Consider the following 24,020-nt stretch of genomic DNA (forward strand, 5'->3'; position numbering starts at 1 on the left):
TCTTTTATTTTCTTTTTTTTTCTCCACTCCAGTTTAAGTTTGGCTAAAAAATGGTGACAAATGTATTGACTTAGCTTCTGTTCCCAAGTTCAGTCAAGGTAGTTCAATACTAACTATGGTTTACTTCTGGTTACAGTTAAGAATAAAATTAAGGCAGTTGGCTTATATTTATTGGACATGTTTAGAGACTGACATCTACAGAAAGCATGGGTCAGGTAAATGCCAAATGCCGCCTGAATTTTTCCTTCACTGAAAAGTCCTGCAACTACAGAACAGCGTGAGCTCGGCCAATAGAATGCAATTTTTTTGGAACAATGCTAAGTCACGTGAAGTTTACACATGGGTGTAAAAAAATACCATGCACCCAGGCCCATACTCTGAAAAAACAAAAATATTTACAATGTGTACATAATATTCGGGTTCACGTGATGTGAAGAATTTTACAGTACTAATAATGGTGGTATGGCATCATGTAATCACACTTTTATATTTGCAGAAATAAAACTGGTATTTCTTAATTTTTTTATTTTCAATTTTTTTTTTTTTTTTACACTTGTACTTGTCACCTGGTGAAAGCACTTCATGTTATATTCAAATCCCACAATTCATGCTTACGAATGTGGCAGGTTCAGCCCCCAAGCAACTTAGCAATGCGGACGAGCCAACCTCCCAATGGTCTAGGAAGCCTGTAGATGTGTGTGCGGGAGCAGATGCTTCTGATGAAGCGTCTGATGAACAATGGAAAAAGCAACTGATGCACTACACTCTCCTAAATCATTCCCACCGCCTCATTTGCTGATTCCTCAGAAGTCCCTTAGCAATTGGTTCATGTAAATATGGTATTTGTATTTACTTGCGTTATCAGAAACAGCATGAAGTGGTTATTTAATTAGTATTAAAGAACAGCATGTCACTGCAGCACAGACCATTCAGTTTATATTTTCTTATCCTTGACTCATATGTCACATTTTTGCTGGTTCATTTGTTTACAGCCAAACCTGCATTTCACAGCAACGGTTATAACATTAATATAAAAAAAAACTCTCTTCCAAGCAATATCCCTTCTCTTTCAGCATTAGCAATGAGCACTAGCAAGAAATGAAAGTATAATTACTAAAAACTACATGGCAAAAAAATAGTGAGCTCACCTGGAACTATGGTGTCTATGTGAACATGGCCTGAGGGCCTCGGAAGCGTGGAATGAGCAGGAGTATCATACTCTTCAGTAACTTTGGCACCTACTGGGACATCATACAGATACACATCTCCAACTTTACTTGGTGTAACAACCTGCACACAAAAAGAAAGAAAAAAAAGAAACAAGAGAAAAAAGTGAACAACAGCAAACAATGCAGTAGCAGCAATCAATACCAGGCCACAAATATAAAAAAAAAACAAATGCCTAGGTTTCCATGCCAACAGCACCGGGCTAGCAAATGAAGTAATATATAATCGCAATCATGGTGGTGAATGAATCCGAGAAGCTGTGTTAGAGCCATGCACACTGCACACTTAGCCTACACAATCACAGCGGCTACTGCCACACTGACAGGTGTCTGTCTGTCTCCGCATGTGTGTGTAAGAGAGGGGGGAAAAAGGAAGGAAGGATGGGGGGGTATTAAGCACAAATACAACTGAATTAAGTTTTCATGTCGTGCTGTATGCTTGCAGAATTTACTTAGGATGGGTTCCAATGCACTTCACGTTTGTAGGTTTTCCCTTAGTGAAAAATAGGCTTGACCACTACAGCAAGAGCATGATATGCAGGCACTATGTGCTACGAAAAAGAAAACAAAATAAAATCAGGAATACCTGCTTAACTTTTGGCAACTACACATCATAGACAGAAAACATATATTATGGCAGAGACTGCAGAAATGACACATTGGTGATTGCACTGACACATAACATCATTGCAAGTCTACAATAAACTCATGAGTTTCTGCAGGCAGGATTTTTGAAGCCTAAGCACTGCAGTTCATTTTCCATGGCAGCTGCAGCAACACTGTACTACTGTTTTTTTAGCTTCCCTTCCATCACCTCGTTTTACCTCATCGCTGGTCTTGGAAGGTCTTGTGCAACACGGCAAAAACTGCAACAAGTGCCACGTGAGCCATTGCTGCTCAACGTCACAGCGCAGTTGGCTGAAGCATTGATTTTTGGGGGAAATTTTTTGGGGAGGAAAGGGGTCTCAGGTTCAATGCAAGTTGTGGTGCCTTCTTTTTTTTTAGAGCTTTTATATTTCACTTTATAAATGTCATGCCATCATGATGATTATCCTTGATGGGTACAGGACATGCCGGCTGGACAGTTTTGCCTCAGACTGAAGCATTAACAGCTAGGTGTTCGCAAGTAAGCATCACGATGATCATTTCTAGTTGTGGACACTTGTTTGTGGACGAAGAAAATCTTGGAATGTTGTGATGCATACTCAAAGTGTTATTAACCATTCTGGAACATATTAACATTGGGTTTGGCATTACAGATGGTGTCAAAATGACACATTGAAGCTGTAAGACAAAAATTATTGAGACCAAAAATGACAGTAAGCATGTGCAATTCTATTCATCAGTTAAGCAAGGCTGTCCTTGATCAGCACTGATTTTTACATTATCTAAAGCCTCTGCACCAAAAGACGATAGATTACCAAGTGAAAGATATCAAGCTACAGATTTGAAAAGTTTGAAAAGTACAGTGAAACTTCATGAAGTTGTAAAGTGAAACGAGAGATTTTATAAGAAAAAGAGCACCAACAAAAGCCATTTTCACACAGAGTGACAGAGTTCCAGCTATCATTACGGCCTGCCATGCAGCTTTACAGTGATGACTGCAGCTTTTAATATCATTCAATGTGTTGTGTCATCACCCCTTTGATAGAACTTGAATTGTTGAATCTAAGATAGGACGCACGTGCCTGTGTGTGTGTCTCTGTGATGTCACTGATTAGTAGCTCTGTATAGCTATATAAGACGGCCACGTAAGTGCCTTGTGGTTCTTTCCGTTGTATTGCAAGTGGCAATAAACATGTGTTCTGGCAAGTAGGCTGCATCCTGTGAGTTTGGGCAATTCCTGGATGGCGCTTTTCAGGATCATTTCGTGGCTGGACTGAGAGCAAAACGGCACAAGCCAAGCATCTCAAGAAGAGTACCCTGACATTCCAAGCTGCTTATGACCTTGCCAAAAGCGGGGAACTCGCTCGCACCAAAACAAGGAAGATTCACCCTAAAGAACTCGGCAAGGTGAACCTGGTCCAGCAACCCCAACAAAGAAAACCCAAGGCCACCGCATGGACAAGAAGGGCAGCGAGCAAGAACATGGAGCGGCAAGCCGAATCAACAGACTGTTTCCATTACGGATCAATGCATACTGCCACAACCTGCCCCTTTCGCAAATAGTAATGCCATGCCTGCAAAAAGGTGGGACACCTGGCAAGGGTCTGCAGAACGACGCTACGTTCGGTACACACCCTTGAAGAGAGCACTGGTTTAGAAAAGGCTCCTGTGACTCGGATGGTACAAGTGGTGAGGACGATATTTTGCTTAGCCATATTTTTTCATGTCAGAGTAATTTCGGTAGCTATATTGGGAAAGTTAGGGTGGCAGGTAGGAATGTAAAAATGCAAGTGGACACATGAGCATCTGTGTCTATCGTACCAGAAAATATGTACCGGAAACATTGGTCTGACTTACCTCTAGAAAGTTGTAGTTTACGGCTAAAAACGTACGGAGGTGTCCCGCTGTCAATTACAGGCAAGTTGACGGTGCGCGTAGAGCACAATGACCAAACCACGACCTTGCCTTTAATTGTAGTCCGAACACCACGAAATTAAGACACTTTGTTGTTGGGCCGTAATTGGCTGGATTGGGTGAGCGTGTGTAATATCAGTCTTGATAAATCAGCCGCACTCATCGAAAAATTTTCGCAAGTGTTTGAGCCGGCACTAGGACTGATAGCTGACACATCGGTGAAACTGGTGCTAAAAGACAGCAGTACACCTGTTTCCTGTAAGCATCGACCTGTGCCATTTGCACTCAGGGACACTGTAGCACAGGAATTACATTCACTAGAGGAATCGGGAGTACTGGTGCCTGTACTATGCCCCTAGTAGTCGTGCCCAAGCCTAGCAACAAAGTTCGCATATGCAGAGACTACAAAGTGACTGTAAACTGTTGTCTGAGAAACGATTATTACCCTTTGCCAACGTTGGAAGATACTTTTGTCGCGTTGCATGGATGCAAATGTTTTACTGTCCTTGACCCTTTCTACAACATACCAACAATTGCAGCTGCACCCTGATTTGCAACCTTTGGTCACTGTGAACACCCACCTAGGCCTTTTTCGATACACTCGTATGCCATACGGAATAACAAGTGCTCTGTCTATACTCCAAGTCGTGATGGATGACATGTTAAAGGGTTTAGACAGAGTGTCATGGTATCTTGATGATGTGCAGGAGAAACGATGGAAGAATGCTATAATAAGGTGGAAGCTGCGTTTACACGGTTCAAGGAACGGGGTGTGAAATTGCGAAAGGAGAAATGCAAGTTTTGTTAGAAGGCTGTGACCTACTTTGGTCACGTGATTGATGACAGAGGAATCCGTCCTTCAGAAGACAAGGTGCGTGCTATAAAAGAAGCACCAACGCCAAAAAACAAGAACGAGCTACGTGCCTACTTAAGCTTGTTAAATTTCTATGGGAATTCGTACCAAACTTGTCAGCACAGCTTAAACCATTATATGACTTGCTAGCTGAGAATGTTAAGTGGAAATGGACGGCCTATAGAAAAAGAAGCCCTGGCAGTCGTGTGCAGGCTAAAGAAGTTTCATAAGTACCTTTGCGGGTGGAAATTTGGGACCTACTCCGACCATCAACCCTTAGTGGGACTATTAGGACATGATAAGCCAATTCCTGCAATGTCGGCGGCATGCGTGCAGCGTTGGGCCTTACAGCTGCTTACGACTACAAATGGGTATATCGCAAATCACAGGTTATCGGCAACGCTGACGCACTTTCACGCCTGTCATTTCGGAACACAGGTGACGTGTAGACAGATGACGTGTACACAGGTTTTTCTATGCTGGACGAGCTCCCACTCTCGGCAGAAGACATTAGAGGGGAAACAATAAAAGACAAGCTGTTATCAAAGATGTTGTTTTACACGCAGGTCGGTTGGCCTTCAAAAGTGTCTGATGACGCTTTGGCACCATATTTTGTGCAATGAAGCGAGCTTTTTGTTGACAGAGAATGCGTGACGTGGGAAAATCAGGTGATAGTGCCAATGTCTCTTCACGGAAAAGTGCTATCGCTGTTGCACGAAGGCCACCCTGGAATGGCACATATGAAAATGCTGTCTAGAGGCCATGTGTGGTGGCCTCACCTTACGTAAGACATTGGAATAAGCAGTGAAAGAATGTGTCATATGCCAGCTGATCCAAAATGTGGCACCCAAAGTTCCTGTAATGTCATAGGGAGTGTCTAAGTGCTGGTGGCAGTGTGTGCACTAAGATTTTGCTCATTGTGATCAGCATTGATTTCTAGTGCTAGATGATTCCTATTCAAAGTGGGTTGAAGTGTTTGTCATGAAGTCAACTAGTAGCGAAGAGACAATTAATAGAGAAACTGTGCACAGTATTTGCCGCGTACAGGTTACTAGAAGAAGTGGTAACAGACGATGGGCTGCAGTTTACATCAGCACTTTTCAAGACATTCATGAGATGGAATGGCATTCGGCACACTAAATTGCCTCCTTATCACCCGGCATCGAATGGCAATGCGGAGCGTTGTGTACAGACTTTTAAAAAAATCTTTTTAAACAGGTCATGGACGAACAAAGAAATGGGCAGATGAAGTCTCTCCAGCACCGGATCGACCAGTTCCTATTCAACTATAGGAACACGCCAACGGGGGTCACTGAAGACACACCGGCCCAGCTATTCTTACCGTGGAAACCTAGGACAAGGTTGAGCCTTCTCCACCCGGAAATCGAGCAAAGGATGAAAGGAAAACTTGAGCAAACAAAGCAGTCGGCACATCAGCGACGAGGTGTTTGGAGGGACTTCGAGGAAGGGGAAGGCGTCGTTGTGCAGGGTCTGCGCTCGGGGGAAGGGGAGTTGGTTGAGCGGCAAGGTAAACAAATGTGCGAGTTCAAGCACTTATGTGGCCAGGCTAGGGAACGAAGAGCCGTACGTTCACGTTGATAATCTGCAACCGCGAACATTCCAGGAGTGCTTCCTGCAATCGGTTCATGCGCCATCTCCAAACCCAGAACCGCCAGCATATAGCCAAGGCATTGTGTCTCGCAGGTCTCAAGGTGAACACCCTGTAAACGATGACGGTGCACAAAAGACGGTTCATGCGCCGTCTCCAAACACCGAACCGCCAGCATGTAGCCAAGACATTGTGTCTCGCAGGACTCTCGGTGCAGACCCTGTAAACGATGACGGTGCGCGAAAGACGCCCGACTCCGAGCAAGTAGGTGAGCAGGCAGTAGCTACCAACAAAAAGCATGCCACCCTTCCGGACCCATTGTCTGCAGCAGTGGCGCATCGCCATCTTCCCAACCAGAGCTTCGACGCAGCACTCAGAAAAGATGTCCGCCCGACCCCTACTAAGAACACATGGGGGGGGAAGGGAGTGTTGTGTCATCACCCCTTAGATAGAACGTGTAGTGGCACTCTGACGTCACTGAGGTCTTGAATTGTTGAATCTAACCCAAGTGAAAATTTCTTGCTGGTTTCCTGCTGGTTGTTTACTGGTTCCAGTAGTGATGGTTTTTTAGCATATTCCCAGCAGCTACTGGAACCAACAGCTACTGAGACCAGTAGGTGATGGAACCAGTAGCTGAAACCGATAGCTGCTGGTTCCAGCACAGGGTTGCAGGTAGTCGGCCAACTTGTTACTCACCAATATAAAGAACACTTCCAAGCAACAAGCTGATGCCCGCATGAACTTAAATGCATGTTTCGTACACTTTTCAACAAATTTAGGGTTGAGAAATATGAAATCTTGATTGCTATCCTGGTTGCTCTATTCGCACAGTACCAGCTTGCACACTCGGCATCTTCATGCTATGCTGACAGCATCCACATGGACCTATACAAACAGTGTTGTTTGTCAATTTCAAGTTGCTTTCGCAGGCTGAGGGAAAAAAATCGGCTTTATCGTGCAACCCCTCGTCCGTATACTTTTGCTCACGGGTGTACATTTAAACATCATTCTTGGGTTGTATTTCACTATGCCACGTTCTTCCCTGAATGGATCAGTGCACCGAGTTCAAAAGCAGTAAGGTCTTAGCTAGAAACAGCACATCCTAACTCCAAGAGTAAATGCTTGGACTAGTTAGTTCGAGTCCAAACAAAACCAGTGAGTGCATTGTTGGAACCAGTGCAAGCCAACTGAAAACCAGCAGGCTACTTGCTGGTTCCAGTAGCATCCTAGGAGGAAACCAGTACCTTGCTGGAACCAGTACAGAAAACTAGTAAGCACTCTACTAGAACCAACAGCAAGCCCGCCGGCAATTGTCTTGGCGCTCTTTGGCCACACTTGGCCCTTGCGCCACAAAACACCAAATATCATCATCAGCAAGCCCGCAGGCAGCCCGCTGGGACCAACAGAAAACCTTACAGTAAGCACCCTGCTGGAACCAGCACAACCAGCAGGAAACCAGCGGGTTACTTGCTGGTTCCATCAGAAACCAGTACAAACCAGCAGTACAAATCGCAAGACAGTGGTAACTGCAGAGATAGCAGGGAGAGGCCTTCGTCCTGCAGTGGACGTAAAAATAGGCTGAAGGTGATTTTGATAATTCGAACTTGAAGAGTCAGAACGCATGCACCTGACCCCTACGGTGACCACAACAGCCACCCTTTTAGTGGTAATGTCTGTCTCGGTGGAGCTTAGGGGGCAGTGAATGCGTTGAACACACGTCATCTCCTGTCGAAAAGGCCTATTTTCGGCCTGCCTTCGGAAGAGTTTCAAGCAATCACCATAGCTCATAATATCTGATTACGCAATTTACGCGACTTTAAAATGCACCTTTTCTTTTTTTCAAGAATATTGGGCCGGAAATTGCCTGCGCAGTGCAATTGGACACAATAGCAAAACCGCCTTTGCAGCGCTCGTATGCTTTACCGCGTAACACAAATGTAATACGGCGAAGCTGACCTTAGGAAACCAGCCGCCATTCAGCAACACGTAATTTTTTTACCAAAGAGTCGGGTGCGCATTAGATTTATACTTTGCTCAGGAGCTTTAATGTAACTGCTACGTTAGTTTTGTACTTTAGACACATAGAAAGTGGGTGCGTGTTTGATTTGGGGGCGTGTTAGGTTCTGGCAAATACTGCCAAATGAATCGGTGGTGCATTTTGACATTTTTTATGCATCTTGTTTAATTTGACCCGCCAGATAATTCAATCAATTTTATCGGTCCCGTCAGGGTCGAATTAACGGAACTCAACTGTAGTATGGTGCTTCTAATCGCGCTTGTGCAAACACTATCTCTTTCTGGTATTAGCAATAAGCCTCATGGTATTCCATCGCGCTTATACGGTCATGAGTAGCTGATGTGTGTCAGATTATGTACCTTTGAAGGATACAGTTTCATATTATAATAGTAGGAAACTCTACACCTTGTAGTGGTTTTTGCAGACACCACTGCCACGAATGTTCAGGGCAAGGCTGAGTGAGTGGCTGCCTGCCGTGGATGAGTGCGATCATGAGGGCCTAAGAAAGGCCAGGCCAATGGAAGCCGGATAGTGCATTGCGAACGTCGGCGGAGTGACGATGGCTCTTGCTCAACGAACCAGCGATGCAGCAAGGAGCTGAACAGTTCAAGGGTTCACACTATTTGGGTCTGCTTGGGTTATTTGGAGTCACTGGGCTGATGGACTAGCCAAAGGGCATGCCGAAGAGCATCCCGAAAGCTCACAGCATCGACCGCTGCCTCAAACAACTGAAGGTTAACAGCCACAAAATCGGCCTTGGTCAGGGACTGGAAAAAAAGTCTGGTCCGATGCCATGCCGAAACCTATAGTTGGGTGGCATGTATGTGCGGGCTAAAACACCTGGTACTGCAAATCTAGGGCAAAATACCACATAGCTCGTTCATATTTCGGCGCTGCGGCAGGTAAGAGCATCAAACTGGCACTCAACTAAAAAGAAAACATTACTTTTGCATGAACCGCAACAAAACTGGAAGTCGCACTTTTGTTTTCATTTGGGAACAAAACCAATATAACTAACTTATGGTTTTCAGTTCAAGTCGACTACCTTATCCAGACATTTTCATCAATACATATTGCTTGAACTTGTTACACAGCCACGTTATAACTTTTGTAAATGTACACAGGCCTGTTGTCAATCTGAAAGTGGCAGGCTGCAGCACTGCTGCGGTTTTCGACGTAGTGCACCAGGAAGCAGGCACATAGTAAGACATTCGTGAGCATCTACAATTGGTCATCATCATGTTCTCCAGTGGCAAAAGAAACTTCTTCCCAGCTCTATCACATTGGTGTACAATTAAATGAAGTAGAAATGTAGGCTGTGAATCATGAAAACAGATTCACCCACAACCTAATTGAAATCAAGAGCATTTACTTTCAATATCAAACATGAGCCACTTTGTTGTTGGTCCCTTTTAAATGTCATGTACCTACAAGGAAGGATTGACAAAGGTTTGCAGTGGAAGCAATGAAATTACTTTCTTCCTGCAAACTTAATGTTAAACGCTTAGTGTTGTGGTGGATGACAATTATGTATGAAATAATTCATGCGAGGCATGTGGAAAGGAGCCGTGGTTCCAGGCTTGCGTTTGGAAGCTCGGTGTTATGTTTAAAATCTGAAGTGCAATCCAGTTAGAGATTAATGAATGGGCTAGTGAAAGACTATAGCTTCAGGTGTGCATCAAAAAATTGCAAATGAAGCAGTAGAGGGATCGACGTGAGACTCTGATGTGCAGCAAGCTCAGAGAAAGAAAACAGAATGGCAGCTAGTGTACTTAGGTGTTTGTATAGAAAAAAGGTTGACTCAAAGTGCAGAAAAGAAGTTCACCAGTAAGTATTATGCTAACGTCATGTACAATGAAAGAGAAAATAGTGACAAACTTAAAGTCTGCGATGCAGAAACGGTTTACTGTGTAGGCGCAATAGAGAGGAAGCCCCAGGTATGAAATTCTATTAAACAACAAATAATTAAATCGAAAGGGGAAACTTTTATAATTGAAAGAGGTGTGCACCACTGTTCAAAGCCAGATGCTGGGTGCCTGAGAATGCGGAGTTATCGAACATTTGCCGATGACTGTCACATATGCGTAGCGTGTAGAAATAGCGCAGAAACCATTACGCATACATGTTTTGTCAGTATGTCGCAGTATGCACCCACAGATGAATGACAACGCATAGTTACCTGCCCGTGGCCTTGGGCTATAAGGATAGCATAGGAAAAGTGGATGAATCAGCGGGGGAGAATAGCAAGAGAGGACTGGGGTACGCATTGGCAGCGTAAAGGTAGAGGACACCACACAATGAAAAGAACAACGAATCTTAAGGGCCGAATATAAACGCAGCTGAGACGTTAATATACCGAGCTTCGTGGCACAAGGTCCAAAGCCGCTTCAAAGGAAATGCTGATAAAATCCATCCATCCAATATATCCGCGCCCTGTGGGTCACGTACCTTGTTGGGGTCCACCCGCCACGATCGGCGTCGTGCGTGGCGCTGACCGGGCCCCGGGTAGGTGCCCGCGGGCGCCGCCGGGGGCACGGCGGCCGCGAGGTCGGGAGGCCCCGCCGCGTAACCCAAGCCCGTCGGGTCGTACATGCCGGGCATGAGGCGCAGCCGGTTGCCTGGGGCCAAGCCTTGGCGGCCCCGGAGCGCGCACAGCCACCAGCCCTCCAGGTCACCCGGGTTCTGCTCCAGCACCGTGAGCACGTCATTCTTGCGGAAGGCCAACTCCTCCGGAGACTCGGCGATGTTGTCGTACAGCGCCCGCGCCAGGCAGTTCTGCATCAGAATTCGTAGAAGAAGCTTGTTTCCAGAGGGAGCATTGCACGCGCCCGTATACAACCCGTAAGAAAGGAATGAAAATTAATAAACGCAATCATTTCTCACATCTGCAGAAGTTTCAACGCTGCCAAATAGTGATGAAATCCGGCCAATTTCACCCAGAAAACTGAAACTGCCGCCGAAGAGCGCAACCAATGGGCAACTCCCACGCCCTTGGCACACGCCGAGCGGAAACCGAGCGGATCGCGGCTTGACAATTTTCATAAAGTCCACTTACTACCTTTATCACAAAATACCCCAGTCACGCAGACGCTAGAAAATATTTTGAGCAAAAAGACCTCTCCCGAAAAAAGATTTTCGCCCGCACACACACGACAGCAAGCCAAAGAAGCGACCGTGCTTGCTTGCTTCTACCTCATTTGTGGCGCTCATCCGCAACGGGGGATTGGCCAAGAAGCCGGCGGTGGGTAGGGGGACAGAGAGAAAATGCGACATTCGAATATCCGCAAACTAAGTGTTCCTAAGTATGACTGCAGTTTTCTTAATTTGTAGTGAGTGAATATCACTCGCAGACGCAAGGAATGCTATGTCGTCTGCATATACATATGCTTGTACGGTATCACACAAAGGAATTGAGCTTAATAAAACGTTAAATAAAATAGCAGAAAGGACAGATCCCTGGGGAACTCCTCTTGATTGATTATATTTTTGCGTCGACAAGCCGCGTTGGGAGCAATAAAATTTCCTGTCCTTTAAAAATTCGTATATCCAATTTATAATATACCGAGGAAAACTCATGCTATTTAAAACGTTAAGGAGTATGACATGTTCTACACAGTCATATGCTTTAGCTAAATCAAGGGTCACTAAAGCTGCATACCGCCGCCTGTGTCGAGCAAGCTGTGCGCACCATATCGAGCATCCATGGGTCTAAATCCAATTTGACATGGGGTCAACAATGCATTATCCGTTTAAAATTTCATTATACGAATGTGTAATACCCTTTCTATTAATTTCATAACATTCGAAGTAATGCGATTGGCCTTATATTATTCTATATGAATTCCCGCTCCTTGCCTTTTAAGCGGGGGATTATTTTTGCAAGTTTCCAGTCAGGAGGAATCCATGCGTTCATGAGGGAGTAGTTACTATATTAGAAAGGTCTTGTGGGGAGAGGTCAAACAATATTTCCAACATGCCTGATGTAATACCATCTGGACCCGGAGCTGTGCCAGGGAGCAGCCGAACAGTGTGCTGAAGCTCTTCCATTATACCTCCATAAAATCCTCCCCGGATTGAGCCCCTATGAAATTTACCAGCAGCTGAGATGCAAAGCGCTGTTCTAAGCCTTTAGCAATTTTATCTAATGATTCTAACAATTCTTTTGGTGACAGAACAACTAAGTCAATATTTATGGGCACTGGCTCCTTTTCAGAAACGGTTTGGAAGCGGAGTTCGTCGACCTCTCTTACGGCCAGAGAGTAGCCTCGAAACCTGTGGGCGCCAGCAATTATGCATTAAAGAAAATAAGCAAATGCGTATTTTTCTGTCGCCTAGGCTCGTCAAAAAAAAAAAAAAAAAAAAGAAAAAAACTTATGTCTCGCAGAAGGCGTAATAAACCCAGTAATGCTAATTTTCTTCTATACTCTCGTAAGCAGGTCGAACAGGTCGGGGCGCTTAATCTTTACGTTAACGCTCCTTTATCTGGCGTTGTTAAATTTATTTGAAGAACGTGTAATACAATGTTTCACTTTACATTTCGAGATACATCAGTTTATTTTGGCCGATTTCTTTGAGAACGCTAGCGCCACGCTTTCGGTAGCGTGTCCAGAAGGAAACGCTAGAAAAAGATCGTCGGTGCCGTGTGTCTGCTGCGCAACACCTCTTCATTAAAAAGTATTTCAGCTTGGTAAAAGATCGCTTACGTAAAAGCGTTTTTGCGTGCTCGTGTGATAGAGGTGTAAAGCAATTTCGAACTCATTTCCTCACCCTGTCACAACCGCCGAAGTGCGGTCATAAGTACAGGTATAAAGAGACAGTCAAGTAGCACGCAGCATTCGTATCGGAACATACTGTTGTAGGTCTTCTTGAAGCGCAACCTGAGCAACAACCTCTCTCAGAGTAAATTAATGCTGAAGCTGCGCCTTCAAGCAACGGCCATTTGAAGCGCGCAACGCGGCGTGTCTCATCTTGTAGCCAGAGCCCTTCGACTGACAGCAAATGCGGTTTCATGACGCGAAGGTGCAAGAAGCAGCTGCAACACCTGGCGGTACTTTCATCATTGCAGCGAAGTCCGTCTGTCGCCTGCACGCAGAAACTGTCACCATCAGCATTGGCTCCGAGCGTCGCCGTCTTCTTCCGCAGCTGGCTCGTTGGCGCCCATCGGGTTGCGCTCGTGCCACTGATCCCGCGTTCGTTGTCGTCGTCTTCTTCCACAGCTGGCTCCGCTGCCGCTCATCATTCCAGCGTAGAATTTCACTTTTCTGTCGTCGTGATGGAGAGGCCGCGTTTACGGGGGTATGAGCCATTCATTGTCTCACGTGACGGACAGATTTAATTTTGAAGCAATTTAGTTTCGAAGAATCGCAAGCGGCAATGCGACAACGGCGGACTGCGGGCATACCGTCGGTGACGTTGTTCTCTCCGGCGCAGCCGAACGTACGTGTGCGTGTAACCTCATTAAGAAACACAAGAACGCAACCAATAATTGAGAAAGTAATGAACCGTCAGGATTAACCCAGTGATAAACACCGGGGCCGCACGTTTCAGCTTCGCTGGTTAACCATCTGTACGGAGTGCTTGGGCGGTGATTTTATTTTTTCTAAGCGCACAGTCGCAGGCAAAAGACCACCTAAGCTTTGGTCGCCTATACTCCCCGGGGTTTTACGTGGCTAGCTGGCTACGTTTATCGCCGAATAGGTTCAGCAGCGGAGGGACTTGAACCAGGTATACTCCAGCAAAAGAAGCTCGATACTCCAACTATAACACAACATGCGTCTTTTTTTTTTTTTTTACGGGGCACAAATTACTTAGCGGGTGACAATTAAACAAACAAACTAATGACACTCTTCCGCTCGCACGGCAGCGCAGACACTTACAAAGAGCCCCAAAGTTCCTAGACATGCTGCTCAGGTAACGGTCTAGCTTTCCAAGAAACGCTAAAAGGGTGGTAAGGCCGTCATAAACACCTCTGCAATATAAAGCACCGCTCTAGACGAAATTTAGTTTGATCATATAGCTCCTTCAGTAGGGCGACCATTGGATTGAAATGAGTTGCTGGGGAAATCATATGTTCCACGTTTCGCTCCAACAAGTGTGTCTCCCACAGGCTATGCATCCCATAAACAAAACAAAACAAAAAACATATATCAAATGGTACATCGTCACAACTATAGTTGGCACCAGATATGGCACAAAATGAAGATTTAGACCAAAGTGTCTTTGAAAATTTAGTTGAAATGCATCCCAAAATAAAACGGCATCCCTAGAGCTCGGAATCAGTCCTAGTACGCAACCTTCGGGATGGGCCCAGGTCGGGAGCAGAAAGGACACGCTCGGCGCTGCGTGTTGTGCAACAACTTATACACGACATATAGACCTACGTTTGCGAAGATCACGCACAGTGACGCGTTTCGCCGTCATGGCTGCGCTGGACTGCGAGGTGCAGCCGGGCAACAACCGCCCCCCCCCAAAAAAAAAAAAAAAATACGACGCTTCAATAGGCAAGAAAAGGACAAAGGCAAGATCATTATGGCACAAGCAAAGTATCAAATACGTTGACAATCACCTTCGATAGTCTGTGAATAATTTTTCCTCCCAATCTCCTCACTTTTTCTAGTTTCCCTCAGCTATCTGAGAAAATCTGTATGATTGAAGAAGTATAGCAAACTCAACGGGCATGTCCTTTGATGAGCTGCGAGAATACAAAATTTTCCAACTCGCAAAAAAAAAAAAAAAAAAAAAAGTGTCGCGGTAGCTGAGTGGCTACGCGCGGGTTCGATCACAGCCGTGGCGGCCGCATTCCGATGGGGGAGGAATACATAAACGCTCGTGCAGCGTGGTTCTGGCACGTAAAACCCCAGACTTTAACTAAAGAGGCTTACAACTTTGACCAGCACCTTCCCAGTAGCGCGTTCTTTCTCGTGCTCCCTGTGTCTGTGGTATATAGAAATGTAATGTTTCTTTTAGTAGACACAAAACTTCTCTCTTCCTTCCCCCCCCCCTTTTTTTTTTCTTTAGGCTACGCATTTAACGTAGTCGATTTCATGACATAATTCACTATTTGTGTCCTCCACGATGTTTCCGATAAATTCCATGGGCTTCCTTTTTTTTTTTTGTTTTTTTTTTCTTCCAAAAAGGTCGCTATGAAACCCTGCCAAGCTGGTTGCTGCTGCTCGTCGCGGGTCTCCCAGGCCATACGCACACATTCCGCTCATTCAGGCCCACAGGCGGCAGCAACAAAAGCAGTTTCGCGGGCGGCTGGCCTTTCATCTATCTCGCGAAGAGGGGGGTTGGCCGCGAGGGAAGCCCCGAGCGACCGCGCCCCTAGCCACCCCGCCCAAGCGCACCGGGATGGCCGGACGCAGGCGCACCCCCTCGCGTCGTCCGCGTGTGGCCAGTTGTCAGCGCCGGCGCCTTTGCATCTTTTGTGCGCTTTCTGCGCGAACCAGAACGAAGCGGCAGAGGGACCCGACGAAAGCCGCGTTCGCAAGGCGTGCATCGTCCTTCCTGTTAGACGGCGCTGAAAGGTTAAGCTTTATTCATAAAGGATGGCTCATTAGCCTAAAGGGCTTGTGAGCAGGCCCGTCCAGAAGTGCTACATCCAGGGCAACGTGTCTGTACTCCCCTCTTTTAAACGATACGTGATGTCACATTTTTACGTGGAGAGGATATGTCTTTGCGAGCTTCCTGAGCTTCCCCACTTCGCGTGCCCTCTATTGGCTTCCACGTCAACGTCGCCTGTCCCCATTTCTTGTGACGAAAAACAAAGCAGAAAGGACAGAGATCGATACGAGTGATGTCGTAGACATTGCGTCGTTGTTGCTTCCTTAGCGCTGTTCTCAGGGTCTCCGGAACCAGTGGGTCCAGAATTGACCATGACGTCTCTTCTCACTCCACGGTCAAACCAACTTTCTTCGCCACTGTGCATGTCCGCGAATTTGACTGTACTTGGAAATCATTCCGAATTACACCTTAATCTTTCTCGTTCGGCAAACCACACGTCCACGTTAGCATCCTCGTTTCGGCTGCTCGGATCATCGTACGCGTTAAACCTATACGTAGGATGCTTGTCGATTTCATACAGCAGTGGCTCTCCATAAGTATGCCACCTAGAGGCCCGTAAAAAAAGGGGGGTGGGGAGAATAAACTACAGCGTCGATCCCACGTCATCGCCTTCGCTCGGTGCCGAAGCATCGAATCGGCGCTCTTGGCGTTTCAGGAAATGGCGCGCGGACGGAGCGCCAACGATGCAAAACGAATATCTACTGAAAAGCGTCTATATTTTCACTGACACTTGTCCTCCAGTGAGCAGATTGTGTAAGAAGAAAAAAAAATGAATCAAGCAAACATAGCACGGTAGCAGCCAGGCTGCCAAGGGCACACCGGTGATCGATGACGATGTCGCGTCCGGCTGGATCGACCAGTTTGCAATCGGGCGAGCTGCCCTCGTAAGTCTCGGCTGCAGTCACCAAGCGACGTGTCGACGTTCGCCCTCAGCAGGTTCGCCACATAAAGGAACACTCAAGAGCAAACTAAATCAGTTTGAACTGGCGAAGTACTATTTCAATGCTCTAAGTGACATCTGGCTGGCGGAGAAAGTTGCATTACTATAGAGACGGCTGCGTGGATATTGTACTACACGATTAGCCTCGCCCTCCATAACGATTTAACGCGGATCTCGCTTTAGAGAATGCAGACGCGCTGAATCTGCGAATAGAAAGGGGGAAAAAAAATGGGGGGGGGGGGGGGGCACAGCACTGTTGCGTAATACATTTTACTTCCAAAAAAATCTTTCTTTTCTCTCTCTCTCTCTCTCTTAAAGAAAATTTAATATGCGGGACCATCGCAAGCATGTCGCCTCGCAGGCACTGTTTTGCGCAGAGAACGCCGTCCAACACGATCGCGAATAAGTGACCACGAAACTCCCGCACAATCCGGCTGCAGTTGAAGGCGCGCTGACGTAAGGCAGGGGGTGTAAAGGGCGGGGGCATCACGTTAGGGCTTTGAATGGAGCAGGAGCTCGTTCAGTAAGAGGTCTCACAAAAAAATAAACATGGCTGCGTTTTAAAACTGGGCGCCCTCCGAGAAACGTATCCGTTTTCCGCGCTTGTCGTATATGTGCATCAGCTCACTGGAGTTCCGTAACATTGTTATTTTACCCCCGCACGTCTGCAAAACAAGCCAGGCCAAACAGCCATAAATCTTTCAGAAGTCCCATCTTGCGGCCCATCTATTTTGGCTACACGAAGGTGTGCCCAGTTTTTTTTTTTTTTTTTTTTGCTCTGTTTTCTTTTTCTTTCCTATTCCGTAAGCGCAACAGACTGCAGACTGACGGATGTGCGTAGACGAGAAAGGACGCTGTAGAGCTCCATCAAACGAACGCACGCATCTTCCAACGCGAACCCGCTGTAATTCACGTTTTGCTTTTCCCGACGCACCACACGTGACACGCGCCGGTTGTGGGTTCGGGTCACCGGCAGTGAAAGGGCGGTCTTTTTTCAGCTAGAATTTCACCTTTCGTTTCTCACGAATCAAAAAAAAAAAAACTCGGCATCTATAACGGGCGAAGTCTATACAGCAACCTGGCTCGAGCCGACCCGCCTGCTTCCAAATACTCTCTTCTGTGGTTGCTTCAAGGAAATAGTCCCTCATTTCCCCGAAGTTCTCTCGCACATTTTATTGCTCTGTACCCGACAGCTGCAAGTGTTGCCCTGAAACGTCTGAAATGAGCTGAAAAGTAGCTCCAAAAGAATGCTGGACAACTTTCCAGGTAGCCAGTCTCTTCCAACGGAAACGCGCGGTCTCAGCACAAGGAATCAGCCGGACATAGCGCAACCCATCTTTACGCACAGTCGGACATACATGCTTAATTGATGCACATGGACGCTACACCGTAAAATGCTTGGAGTGAAAGCGCCGCACCTGATAACATTTCTGTGAAAGCTAGTCTAACGCGCAATGTTAACATTCACACTAAATTTGAGACCAAATCCCAGGAGCAAGTGGCCAATATGTTTTCCACAGGTGGAGAGCGGGCAGGTGGTCTAGCTTACACAATGCAGTGTCATTCTTTGCTTTTACGTCGACAAGCTGTAACCTCAAGACAGCCGACGCCGGGCAGAGTTAGTGTTTTCGTGAATTATTAAGATGCAGAAGAAAACAGGACAGAGCTCAATTTAAGCTAGCGAAGAAAAAAGAGAGAGAGAGGAAAAAGCAATTAGTGAAATGTACCCGCATGCGCGCAGCCACCACACGGTGTGTTCACTTTGCCGACTATTACTGGCGAAGCCGCTTCTAATGCTGGGAACACATCTTTGGTGCTACCGGGCGTTCCGGTGTCGCGGCCGTCATCATCGACCTCTCTCTTCTTTATATTTTTCCTTTATATTGTAGCTGCCAATCTCGGCAGCAGCGACAGTTGGTGGCAACCTGCATATGCTACGAGCGCTACAGGAAGCAGCACCCCTAGCTGTAACGGAAGCGGAACCGGTGACGTAACTTTTTCGCGGAGACGGGTACGGTCACTGCCCCGACTCTTCCGCGCGTGCAACCGAGGGGCCCCGAGCTCCCTCGGTTGGGGCGCCCTAGACGTAGACGGAGCCTGTGACGTAGTACACGCGGGCTGGCTGACGTCGCTTCCAAGGCGGATGAGCGCGTTATGTCAGCGCGATGAGTCAGCAGGCCCTGTGAGGCGAGCCCATGGCCGCACGATCGCCACCACGGCGCGCGTTGGATGTGGCCTCTTATAAAAAGGGAGGGCCGGGGCATCACGTCGCAGCCGGTGCAGCCTGCGTTTTCCGATGCGCGGTGGTGACGGTGGTAGTGCACGCAGGTAGTGCATGCGAAATACGTAGTATATTCTGAGAGGAGACACGAAAAATACAAAACGAAAGACGGGAAAAAAACACGAATAGAATACACGAGTGAGGAGTTCGACCAACTGGAACAAAGTTATGAAAGACGTATTAATGAAGAAGAAATCAAAGACTGCATTATTAAACAATTTAGAGAATGAATTGCACTGAAACGAACACAGAAGAGCAAAACGGTTTTCAAAAAATTGGCACGGCAATAATTTCGTTTGACACCCCTGTGGCTATAGCACATAATTATATTTGGGGCCACGACACTATATATATAGTATATGTTAGTACTGATAGTATTACATGATAGTATTACATGAATTTAATCCTATAGTCCAATCTGGCAAAGTGGAGCTATCCGAGAAACCTTTTTCTCTGGTTCGAATATAATTGGCAGGATAAAAATGGTGGATCGATTCAATTTCATTAAAAGTATGGCACAGATGGGACATCTCGGCGGGAAAAACGTAACGATGATATATACGCCAATGCCATCCCATTTATCGCGCTTCGTCAGAGGTCACAGCGGCGCTCCGCCCGTGTTATCAACAGCATCAGCCGGCCATGAACGGTGGATGATAAGAGTGGCACAGAATCGAGCAGAAGGCATCGCTATACGAAATCCCGGTCCAGCTCCATGTAAATAAAAAAAATAATTGTGAGATTCGACAGCGCAATCCGGTATATGAAACTTCCTACTACCGCGGACGACACCGCATTTGGACGGCACCCACGGCTGAGAACGTGCACCATGCACGTCAGGTATGCATTCTGTGTTTGCACCCTGGGGCTGAACTCAAATTCAAAGAGCCTCCAGCTTTGGCCACTGCCCGCTGGTCAGCCCGTAGAGACGAACAGCCATGGGCATCGCACTTCAGATAAACATGAATGACACCGACTGATATATCCCGGCCACGGCGGCCGCATTTCGATGGGGGCGAAATGCGAAAACACCCGTGTACTTAGATTTAGGTGCACGTTAAAGAACCCCAGGTGGTCAAAATTTTCGGAGTCCCCCACTATACGGCGTGCCTCATAATCAGATCGTGGTTTTGGCACGTAAAACCCCATTTAAAAAAACAAAAACCGACTGATATCATTTAAGCATGCACAGCATGACCGCCAAATTTATGTGGTGCATGACGTCCAAGAAATGTGTGTACTCGGGCAAAGTTCTTGAACCAATCAGTGTCTTTTTTTCCCCGGAAGTGACGCACCACCAGTGTCGCGTTTTCTTTCGCGATATTATAAAACAAACACAACGTTTTGTGTGTGTGTGTGTGTGTGTGTGTGTGTGTGTGTGTGTGTGTGTGTGTGTGTGTGTGTGTGTGTGTGTGTGTGTGTGTGTGTGTGTGTGTGTGTGTGTGTGTGTGTGTGTGTGTGTGTGTGTGTGTGTGTGTGTGTGTGTGTGTGTGTGCGTGCGTGCGTGCGTGCGTGCGTGCGTGCGTGCGTGCGTGCGTGCGTGCGTGCGCGCGCGCGTGCGTGCGTGTGTGGGGGGGGGGGAGGGGAAAACGAGACGGATAATGGAAAATTCACCTTTGGTACGGTCATCACATCCCTATTTTCGTTTCCTATATATACCTTCTACGAAGTTTTCTTTTGACACGCACGAGGAAACGTACCGGTACGTCAGTGGCACTGCAAGGGTTAAGCATGCATGTCATACACTCCCCCCCTCCCCACTCCGTTCGCGGAAATCATACGAATACTACATCTCACAGGTTGGTAGGTGTGCATTTAGTGATACCGCAGAACCCGCAGCGTTTAAACTCATTCAAATCTGTTTTGCCAAACTTCTCACATCAGCCGCGTCGCAAGCAAAGGACAGACCGCTGATTGTTGCCGGAGACTTCAACGCGCACAACACCGTCTGGGGCTACGCCACCAATGACAGGAAAGAGATTAACCTCGCCGAGTGCGCGGACACCCTAGGCATGCAACTCATCACGGACTCAAGGTTCCCTTCACGCAGAGGCAACTCGGTTCAGAGGGACACCACCCCGGACCTGACGTTCCTCGGAAACGCTGACGGGTCGTGGGACAACCTGCAAGAGGACCTTGGCAGTGACCATTACATCCTAGAAATCAACGTCCGCATCACACCCACTCCTCCCAAGACGTACACCTACGTCGACTGGGACCTCTTCAGAAGAATGAGGGCTAATGAGGACAGACAAATAGAAACCTTCGAAGAGCTACTGGAAAATCTGAAAATTACGGAGGCCAACGCCATTAAAGAAATAAGCGTGGACCTAGAGGTACCAGCCATGGACTCCAGACTCGCACACCTCCTGGAGGCCAAGAACGCGCTAAGACAAAGATGGAAACAGCAGAAGCTAAACAGGAGGCTGAGGTCTAAATTAACGAAAATCAACAAAGAGATCGAAGAACACTCTAGAAAGTTGAATGCGCAGCAATGGGATGAGGTTTGTAATGAGGCGGACGGTAAAATGAGAAGGGGCAGCAAGTGGAGCCTTCTCAAGAACCTCTTCACCGACAGCAACAAACCGACCAATAGTAATGCCCCACTAGCGATCGAAAGGCTCGTTCACCTTCACACGAAAGAAGGCACGAGTCCGCAGGACTTTGCTGACGCCCTGGCAGACATCTACCTGCCGGTAGAGCGCAAATCTGTACCGTGGGACGACCCGACGCGCGAGTACAAGGGGACATCTCAACTCTCGCTGGATCGTCCTTTCGAAGTTTCGGAGATTGTGCACGCCCTTCACGACCTAAACGGACGCTTGGCCCCTGGCCCAGATGGACTAACAAACAAACTACTCAGAAATCTAGAAGACAAAGCCATACAAATTATTACGAGCAAAATTAATGAGGTATGGGCTGAAGGCCGGGTGCCGGACGAATGGCGAACTGCCAATGTAGTCTATCCCCAAACCCGGAAAACCACTCCATGCAGAGAATCTGAGACCCATCTCCCTTACGTCGTGCCTCGGGAAGGTCGCGGAACATGTCATCCACAATAGAATTGGAGAGCACGTTGAAGAAAACGGTCTAATCCGCCACAATCTCATAGGCTTCAGAAAATCCCTATCCACTCAAGACGCCATGCTACTCATCAGGAGCGCCGTCATAGACAACAAATCCAGGAATGTAAAAGGCATCTTGGCGCTCGACCTAACAAAGGCCTTCGACACGGTCAGGCACGAACACATCCTCAACGAAATCTCCACTTCAGATCTCGGAGTAAATTTCCACAATTTTGTAAGATCGTTTTTGGATAACCGAACGGCCACCATAAACGTCGGACAAATCAGATACAGAAAGCACATGCTAGGTAACATCGCAGCCCGCAAGGGTCAGTGCTTGCGCCGCTTCTTTTCAACATCGCAATGCACGATCTCGCAAACACACTCTCGAAAGTCCCGGGGGTAGGGCACGCAATTTACGCGGATGACATCACCATATGGTCCACGAGCGGCCCGCTAGGCACTCGGAGCAGAACCTACAGCAAGCGCTGGACACCACGGAGGCTTTCCTTACAAACACAGGACTGAAGCTCTCCCCCAACAAATCAGAGCTCCTCCTGTGCAAACAAGGCCCCAGGCAGAGACAGCCCCTTAGCTTCCTCCCCGTTCACCTACACACCAGGGACGGAGGAAACATCCCCAGGTGTAACACAATTAAGGTCCTGGGCATGGTCATTGGGGCTTACAGTAATGACAACGCGGAGGCACTAAACCGCATCACAAAGAGCACCCACAACTTCACCAGGGTCATATCATGGGTCGCCAGCAAAAGGGACGGACTGAAAGAGGACAACCTCATGAAAGCATTTCACGCCTTCCTCATCAGCCAGGTAACCTACGCCGCCCCCTTCCTCAACTGGAAGATGGAGCTGAACAAAATCGACACACTAATCATAACAGGATTGAAAAAGGTCCTAAGTCTCCCTAGAAACACTAGCAAGGAACGACTCCTACAATTGGGGCTACACAACACGGCAACAGAACTCTTTGAAGCACAGCGAAACGCCCAAATTAGTCGGCTCTCACTCACAAAGGCGGGCATCGATATATTACTAGAAGCAGACATACAGCCCCTCTTCATGCCACCAGAGAGGTCGCAACTATGCACAATTGCCAAGAGGTCAATAACCGTTGATCCAATCCCAAGAAACATACACCCGACCCACAACGAAGGGCGGAGAAAAGCGAGAGCGAAGGCAATTCTTGACAACATCAAACGTAACGAAACGCAAGTCCTCTTCGTTGACGCGGCCAGATATTGGAATCGAGGCGCTTACGCGGTCTCTGTGGTGGACGCCCATGGCTCACTCGTCAACGCAGCCACGGTTGTTACCAACTTCACTCACGAAGCAGAAGAAATGGCCATCGCGGTGGCCCTTCGAAGCTGCAAAGAAGCCTCCGTAATTTACTCGGACTCAAGAACCGCCATCAGAACCTTCTCGGCGGCCCTCGTCTCTAGGAAAGCAGCAACGGTTGTCAACAAAATCTTCCAAGAAACGGGAGGAGACAACCTCACGTCCCCACACATCACATGGTTCCCGGCCCACATGGGCAACATTTCCGGACCTCCTGACTGTAATCCGAACGAGCGTGCACACCAACTGGCGCGAGAACTCACATTCCGCGTCTGCGGACCGCCCCCTCGCTTCAACCCAGCCTGGAGGGATCTAGACAACAAAGACCCGCTCATATCATACCACGAAATCAGTTCAAATCATAGGTTAGCACGAAGAATTTTTCCTCCTCCTCACCAAAACCTCAAAAAAGCACAGGCCGTCACTTACAGACAGTTGCAGACTATAGGACATACATCACACCAACAACACTGAGCAGGACCCCCCCCCCCCTCCCACTGTCAGAAATGGGGGGGGGGGGGGGTCAAGTGCCCTCTGCCAGATGCGCCTATGTCGCTACAACAGGCAAGCGCTAACGGAGATACGACCTTG

General features: G+C 47.4%; 2 protein-coding genes across 14 annotated transcripts in view; both read right to left on the reverse strand.

The window, feature by feature from the left end:
* Positions 1-24,020, reverse strand: part of LOC119466299 (chromodomain-helicase-DNA-binding protein 7-like) — a 554,757-nt gene that overhangs the window by 207,461 nt on the left and 323,276 nt on the right. The window lies entirely within an intron of this gene.
* The window catches only part of LOC119466310 (breast cancer anti-estrogen resistance protein 1-like), a 94,958-nt gene that overhangs the window by 14,852 nt on the left and 56,086 nt on the right, over positions 1-24,020 (reverse strand). For all 3 annotated transcript variants that reach the window (XM_037726822.2, XM_037726815.2, XM_037726829.2), the window contains exons 2-3: positions 10,674-11,000; positions 1,149-1,290 (exon numbers count right to left, since the gene is read on the reverse strand). In XM_037726822.2, the coding sequence (XP_037582750.1) occupies positions 1,149-1,290; positions 10,674-11,000 (469 nt within the window). The remainder of the gene's footprint in view (positions 1-1,148; positions 1,291-10,673; positions 11,001-24,020) is intronic.

The sequence above is a fragment of the Dermacentor silvarum genome, chromosome 1, assembly GCF_013339745.2.
Source record: "Dermacentor silvarum isolate Dsil-2018 chromosome 1, BIME_Dsil_1.4, whole genome shotgun sequence".
NCBI classification, from domain to species: domain Eukaryota; kingdom Metazoa; phylum Arthropoda; class Arachnida; order Ixodida; family Ixodidae; genus Dermacentor; species Dermacentor silvarum.